The sequence below is a fragment of the Thunnus maccoyii genome, chromosome 10 (genome assembly GCF_910596095.1).
Source record: "Thunnus maccoyii chromosome 10, fThuMac1.1, whole genome shotgun sequence".
NCBI lineage: Eukaryota > Metazoa > Chordata > Actinopteri > Scombriformes > Scombridae > Thunnus > Thunnus maccoyii.
This window is the reverse complement of record NC_056542.1, coordinates 27,995,320-28,002,379: the sequence shown is the minus strand read 5'-3', so window position 1 is coordinate 28,002,379 and position 7,060 is coordinate 27,995,320. Positions and strand designations below refer to the sequence as shown.

General features: G+C 41.5%; 1 protein-coding gene across 4 annotated transcripts in view; it reads left to right on the top strand.

Annotated features, from left to right (window-relative positions):
- Window positions 1-7,060, top strand: part of LOC121906286 (neuroendocrine convertase 1-like) — a 185,078-nt gene that overhangs the window by 2,359 nt on the left and 175,659 nt on the right. For all 4 annotated transcript variants that reach the window (XM_042425076.1, XM_042425077.1, XM_042425075.1 and 1 more), the window contains exon 2: window positions 2,814-2,989. In XM_042425076.1, coding sequence (XP_042281010.1) covers window positions 2,819-2,989 — 171 coding nt within the window. In that variant the 5' untranslated portion in view covers window positions 2,814-2,818. The remainder of the gene's footprint in view (window positions 1-2,813; window positions 2,990-7,060) is intronic.

The following is a 7,060-nucleotide window of genomic DNA, read 5'->3' as shown; positions in this document are numbered from 1 at the left end:
TAATCATGTGATCCATTGTTAAGATTAAAGTATTGATTATACAGTAGTAAGTATTCTTATCAAAAAGCTTTGTGTGTTAATGTAAAAGAAATGGATATCAGCAGATTTCAGATTTGGTAAAACTCTCAAATATTAATATCAGTACTGGTTGGGCTACAGTCAGCTATAGGGGCCTGCTGGAGGTGCCTTGCTCAAGGCCATTCATTCATCGCCATCGCTCTGTACAACAATAGGCCACAATGCCCTCCGTAAGCTAATAACATGATATTTTACTGTTGTCAGACGTTTAACATGCAATATTTAAGTTTGACCTCAAAACAGCTATCTATAAGTTTTGGAGCAATAATCTGGACGTTCTCAAATAATGTTATCCTATGACAGGTAGTTTGACCTCTGGAAATCCTTACGATACAATTCCACCATTAACTCAGCCGTCTTTAAGGAGTGTAGTCGGAAGCCTGTAATGACTTTGCATAATGAGTTACATTCTTCTTTTTCATTGGGTCTGCTTTCTAAAAGATCTCTGTATTGTACAGGGGAGAGTGTGCTAGTCCCTTTTATCTCCAGAAAAAAACCCCTTGTGGCTACAGTTTGATCAATTAAACTCTTGAAAGCCCCCCCCCCCATCCCCCCTTTCATTCCCCTGCCTGAGAGGAATATAAAGTTATCAGTCTTCCCAAGCGATATGAGGACGGAAATAAGTAGTTTGTCTATAAAAATGTCCAGGTACTTTATCAGCGTCCCAGTAGGCCCCTAGGCCCTGACACTGTTCAATGTGGCTCCCCTGTACTCTAGTCTAATGTGCGCTCTCTTTCTCCCTCCCTCTCCCCCTGTCTACTTTGTCTCTGCCCGAGGCCCACTCCTCGCTGGGTGGGTGTACGCTGCTGGCACTGCACCTCAGTGGGATTGACTGGGGCTCGAGCCCCAAGTGAGGTTATCGATTTCAATCAGCGGCTTGGGAGATTGGAGCCGAAAGATGCTCTAGACTTTAAACAGTGGTCAGCTGCACTCGTTTGTTGTTTGGGGGGAAAAATGCTGCAGGAGGAGGCACTTTGATTTTGACGTGAAGTCAGATAAACAAACAGAATTTTATATATATACTATATAGAGTGAGAGAGATCTTAATCCTCTGGCTTGGAGTTTTAGTCTGTGTCAGTGGATGTATTTTTAAGGTGTGAAATGCTCAAATAGACCCAAAAAGTATGACAACTGAAGACAGAAGAGGTTCCTTTTTAACAATGATTACATGTTAGGTTGCAACTAACAGTTATTTTCAGTATCGATTAATCTGTTGATTATTTACTTGATTATACTTTGATTCTTAAAGTTGACATCTTCAAATTGCTTGTTTTTTTTTGTTTTTTTTTACCACAAGTCCAGAACTCAAAAATATGTCATTTAATATCATCTACCAAAGACCAAAAAAACCCTAGAAAATAGTCACATTTGAGAATCTGGAACCATATAATTTTGTCATTTTTGCTCCAAACATGACTTAAACAATCAACTGATTATCAAAATGGTTAACCTAATAGTTTCAGGTCTAATTAGACAAAGCCTGTTAGTGTTTGGAAGCTGTGTGTACTGGCAATAGACATACATGTGGAAAATCACATGTATGACAACACTTTGTATATAGTTGCTTTACATTTAATACAAATTGATGTGTATATATTTAAAAAAAACTTAACAGATCAACAGTAAATGTTGATTGCATGATCTGGGGAAAGGAGTGGGAGTTTCAATTAATGTGCTTCAGCACTGCGTTCTTCTCATATTGCATGGGGTGTTTTCTTGTCGAGTAGATACTCAGAGGAGTGAGATGACAACTTTTTTGTTCAATCATCGTGAGCTGTTCACAGGAAAGTTCAGGCATAAAGACAGACTGATAAAGTTCCTGTTTTGCTTAAAGAGGGAAGTTAGTTCACACAATGAGAGCGCTGCTGTTTTTCTGCTCTCAGAAGCATTTGCATCAAGGCCAGGAGATTAAACGTGTGGGTTGGGAACTGGAGAGAGCGTGTTGTCTCGCTCGGGGCCCCTGATGCCAGAGTACTAGCTTTCATCGCGCTGGGTGAAAGATTTCTCCTGGACGTTTTACTCTCTATGGCTACAGGTGGGTGGTTCACATGCTGTAGGTGGCAGCCACTGTGGATTTCATGCAAAAGTACAGAGGAGGTGGCTGTGGGCAAATTGTTTCACAATTGCCAATGTTCAATACTCTGCGCTGAGATGCTGAATCCCACACTGCATAAACTCATTTGTGTAGTTAGATGGCATTTGGAGTGTTATGGTAATAGTAAAATCGTAGGTGTTTGTGCTTTTCTAATAAAGATATTTATAATGTTAGTTTTTTGAGTTCATTATAAAGAACCAATGAAGAGATGGCATATCCAGCGGGATACTATTGCATAAAAGAAAAGGTTGTCTGACAGGTAGAGCTGAAATCATTAATCTACTGAAAATTAATCGTTTCAGTTATTTTTCAAGAAAAAACGCCCAACAGTTGCTGCTTCCAGCTTGTCACTTGTGAGGATTTGATGCTTTTCCTTGTCATATATATATGTATATATATAAAAAATATAATATCTTTGGTTGGTGGACTCTCGGTCGGATAAAACAAGCAAATTGAACATGTTGTGTTGGAAATTATATTGGAGTTTTCACTTTTTTATGACATTTTATAGACAAAACAGTTGACTCATGAGGAATATAATCACCAGACTAATCGATATCGAAAATAATTCTTAGTTGCCGCCCTACTGACATGTTTTTTCTCCACTATGTGATCATTCTAAATATTTGTCCTCTGAAAGGCTCCATGTTCAGTGCAGTTGTGCTGGTGGTTGGCTGCCTGCTGCAGGGGACTCTAGCGACCACAGAGGGGCATCGTGGGACCAACCGCTATGTCTTCTACGCAGTGGAGATGGACGGAGGCATCAAAGCTGCCAGAGCTCTGGCCGAGCAGCACGGACTGGAGTTCATACAACGGGTGAGTGCATGTTTAAAACCCCTGTTATTACCTCTACCTATGGGCCTGCCATTTACATTTTCTAAATCCGGTTACTGAGGACTTTTTTTTTTTTTTTTTTCTTTCGAGAGCTGCCAAAGTGCTGACTTCTATTTCCTCTTTGAGGGGGTATCTGACTTTCATCAAATTACAGCAGTGTTTCTGAATTTTTCATATCTGATCAAAGAGCAACACATAGACCGTCCACAAACAGTGACACGCACACGTTAAAAGAAAAAAAGGCTCATGCATGCACACAGAAGTGAACACATTTGTCTGGTCAACCTTAGTTTACACCTGTGAAACTCCTATATGTAGAGTTGATGGTTGGGTCTTCACCTGTTTGCTTGAGTTTTAATCTGTCATGCTGAAATCTTTCCATTTGTCAGAGGACCAGAGGTGATTTATCCACATCAATACTTTAAAGGTTACTTTGGTTGTTGAGTCTGAAAGTGTGTCAGCGCCCTCAAAAAATGTTCTTGGCTGCACTAAAAAATAAAGGCTCCAAGCGGGTCTTGGTGAGGTGGAGTTCTTTTTTTTTTCTTTTTTTTTGTAAGAATGAGATCAAAGAGGAGGTTCGAGGGGTATGTGAGATTTTGAAATGAACTTTTTCTGATTCTCTTTTATGAAAGATTCACATTCAGAAAGATTTAAAAGGTAAGAACCCTTATGAATTGACATCCATCCTTGTTGTGCTCTGTTAGATTAAGGATTTAAAAATGATTCTTTTATTTAACAATGTCTTTTTAAAATGTAAAGACTTGACTCACCAACACAGATTCTTCAGATAACTATTTGATTAAAAACATAGCACAAGCCATGATGATTATTGTTGCACCAGGCATATGGCTACAGAATTTGGATTGGTTAACTACATTAGATACATTAGATTGACAACTAGAAGCGTCTGACCTTCAATCCACAGAGGAGCATCCAGTCAAAAGAAATGAACCAAGTGAAGCAGATTTCTATTGTTTTAGTGTTGAGTGTTAGAATATTGTTTTTTTTTCCTCTACTGAAACTGTTATATCACACTTCCAGCCTCCAACACACACAAGTTGTTGTCCCCATATCAGGCTTTATTCATTTAAAGTGTATTACACTTAATTCTTAGGCAGCAGATTCTCTCATTGATTTTGCTCACAGCAGACCGTCAAAAAAACGTGATTTGAAGTTATTGATAAGTGATACTGGAGGTGTGTGTGTGTGTGTGTGTGTGTTTTGACATTATTGATAAGAGTTAGTGGTGTTAGTGTGTGCCGGCCTGGTGTGAGGCTGTGTGCAGCGTTGGCTCTGGGGAACGGGGGACACACGCTCATTTCAACCTTGGCCCTGCTGCTTCTGCTGCTGCTGCCTGGATCATGAATAAAACATCTCTTTGACCTTTTATTAGGAGTGTATTGGACAGTCCACCCCTGTCTCTGTCTTCCTCCCTCTCTCTCTCTCTCTCTCTCTCTCTCTCTCTCTCTCTCTCTCTCTCTCTCTCTCTCTCTCTCTCTCTCTCTCTCTCTCTCTCTCTCTCTCTCTCTCATTGTCCCTCATGTATGCACACAAACACCTCTGCCTCTTCCCGCATTGTCTTGTGCTCTTTTATACACCACTGAAAGTCCCTTCATGCAGCGAGCACTTGTAATGACCATTCACGTTACCAAAGCCAGATACATTCTCCCACATATATGAAGCACACTATGTTTATGCATGTACACAGCACTATGAAACATGCTATATTCATGCATATACACAGTACCACGTAACACATATAGTGCTTGCAATGTTAGTTTGCGTTGTGGATTTACATTTGAGAAGAGATCAACCATCCTGTAACATGTTAGAAATGCTGTAGTGGGATTTGTAGCCGTCCATTGTCATGGATGTGCAGTATGTGTGTTTGTGTGTTAATATGGTGCCCAGCAACGCCATATCCTGAGAAGAGCCTTAGACAACCCCCACTTTCCCCAGCGCCCCCCCTCACCCCCCCCCAGGTCCAATCTGCTGACTGGCTCCTTTTACCTGTCTGTCGCCAGAGGCTGATGCTAAATGTCACTGACACTAAATCGCCTTTTGTTAAGTCAAACCTATTTTAATTGTGTCACCTGTGATTTGCGCCTCGCATGCGGCAAATATCGTGTATCAAGAAGAAGCCGGCGCTTCACAATTTGCTGTGATATTTTCTTTCTTTCTTTATTTATTTTTTTTCTGAAAACACTGAAGTGGAATGAAAAGTCTGACAAGCCCAACGCCAGCTCGGGAGGATTGTGATGTCTGCTGGCATTCCAGTGGTAATGCTGCATGAGTGGAATGGGAATCAAATGTCTCCATGCTGGCACTCAACATATTGTTGGTCTCTTTGATTTAGTGTACAGCATCCAGGAAAATGTCATCGCGTCTCTGCATTGTGCAGGCTTGACATATCCATTTTGCAACTGTAAAATACAAAGAAAAACAAAGCAAAATACCCGAAGTGATGTCTTTATGCCACATGGACAGATTTACAGTGATGCATTGCAATTGCTTTTTGCAGGTGCGTCTTTGGGCTGCAGACGCACCGAAGCCTTTCATGTCAGTCTTTATGATTTTTTAATGTGCGAGAGAGATCGAGTAGATTCCTCCACATTTATCCTTCCCTTGTCTTACACTGTGCTCATTTAGATATGTTTAAAGATGGCTCATAGTTTGTCAACATTCCTTTAAAATGAGAGCGCGTATCAGCTCGTTCACAATAAGATGAGTCGAAGGGAAATGAAGCATGTCCCAATCTGAATAAAGAAAATACTGTAAGTAAACACAACAAATGCAGTGCAGTTCAGTAAGCCCTTGCTTGTAATTATTACGGCTATGTGGCAGTGCTGACATGGATTCAAAGATTACTGTCATACAATGGCGAGTTTCATCTCCAACCAAGGCTGTGGTGGTTTAATGCAATCATTATGAGGCAGGGAGAAACAGATGCTCTGACTAGGCAAGTAATGGCAGCCATTACAGGTGCAGGGTTTCACAGACAATGGCGAAGAAAAAACAACCTGAACGCGATCTAAAATAGATGATTTTCCGTTTCACTTTATGCCGGCACAGAACAACAGCACAGCGACTTGATATTACACGCTGGTAATAAAAAAAAAAAAAAGAAAAAGTCTCAGCTTGCAGGCTTACTTACAATACAGCCGACCTAGTTTTAAGTCACATCACATAATACTGCATTGTTTACAGGTATTATTTCTTGCTTATTTAAGATTTTGCAAATCCGATTAGAGCCAGATTAGGTCTATGTGTTGCATTGTCTTTATTTTAGCTTAGATCACTGCTTCTAGAATTAAGTGTCTGCATATATACGTGTGTGTGTGTGCATGTGTGTGTGTGCGCGCAGGGGTTTTTGTCTTGAACTCTGACATCAGGAAGTCCCTGGTCTCCAACCAATGGTGAAAGGCCTCCCAGATTCCCCCTCTCTCCAGTGAGGTGGAATACTGCCGGCAGATTACCATATTATTACCATATCATTAGCATAACATTACTGCGGCACAGCTTGGCTCGCTGTCTGCGGACGTGCTATCAGCTCATCGAGAGATTCAATCCCCAGTCCGCTCCATGCTAAACCCCGCTACCCTCCCCTTCCCCTTCCCCTCCCCTCCCTCCGTACACTCGAGGTGTGTTTTCCATCCGAGTAAAGCAGATGTAATTGAGGTAGAGCACTGGATTTACCAGCTAAATGAAATCACACAAACGCTTCACGATCAGCCAGGGCCGCTGTCGTACACATTCAGAGAGCTCCCTCTTTGAAACCTCGTACCGCTGCACCCGATTCAGAATTTCTAATATCCTCTCAGAAATAGCCTCAGTCAGATGCTAAGCTATGTCAAGCCTTACTCTGGCTGGATCACTCCAGGCTGTTATGTTATGACCGTGTGTGTGTGTGTGTGTGTGTGTGTGTGTGTGTGTCTGGCAAAGGAAAAAGGCCGACATGCCACCATCTTCTCCCTCGCCCCTTCCTCTCCCTCTTCTGTAGCAGGGCACCCAGGGGCGCAGAAAGGGACACCAATCCTCTAATGGTTGGAAGCG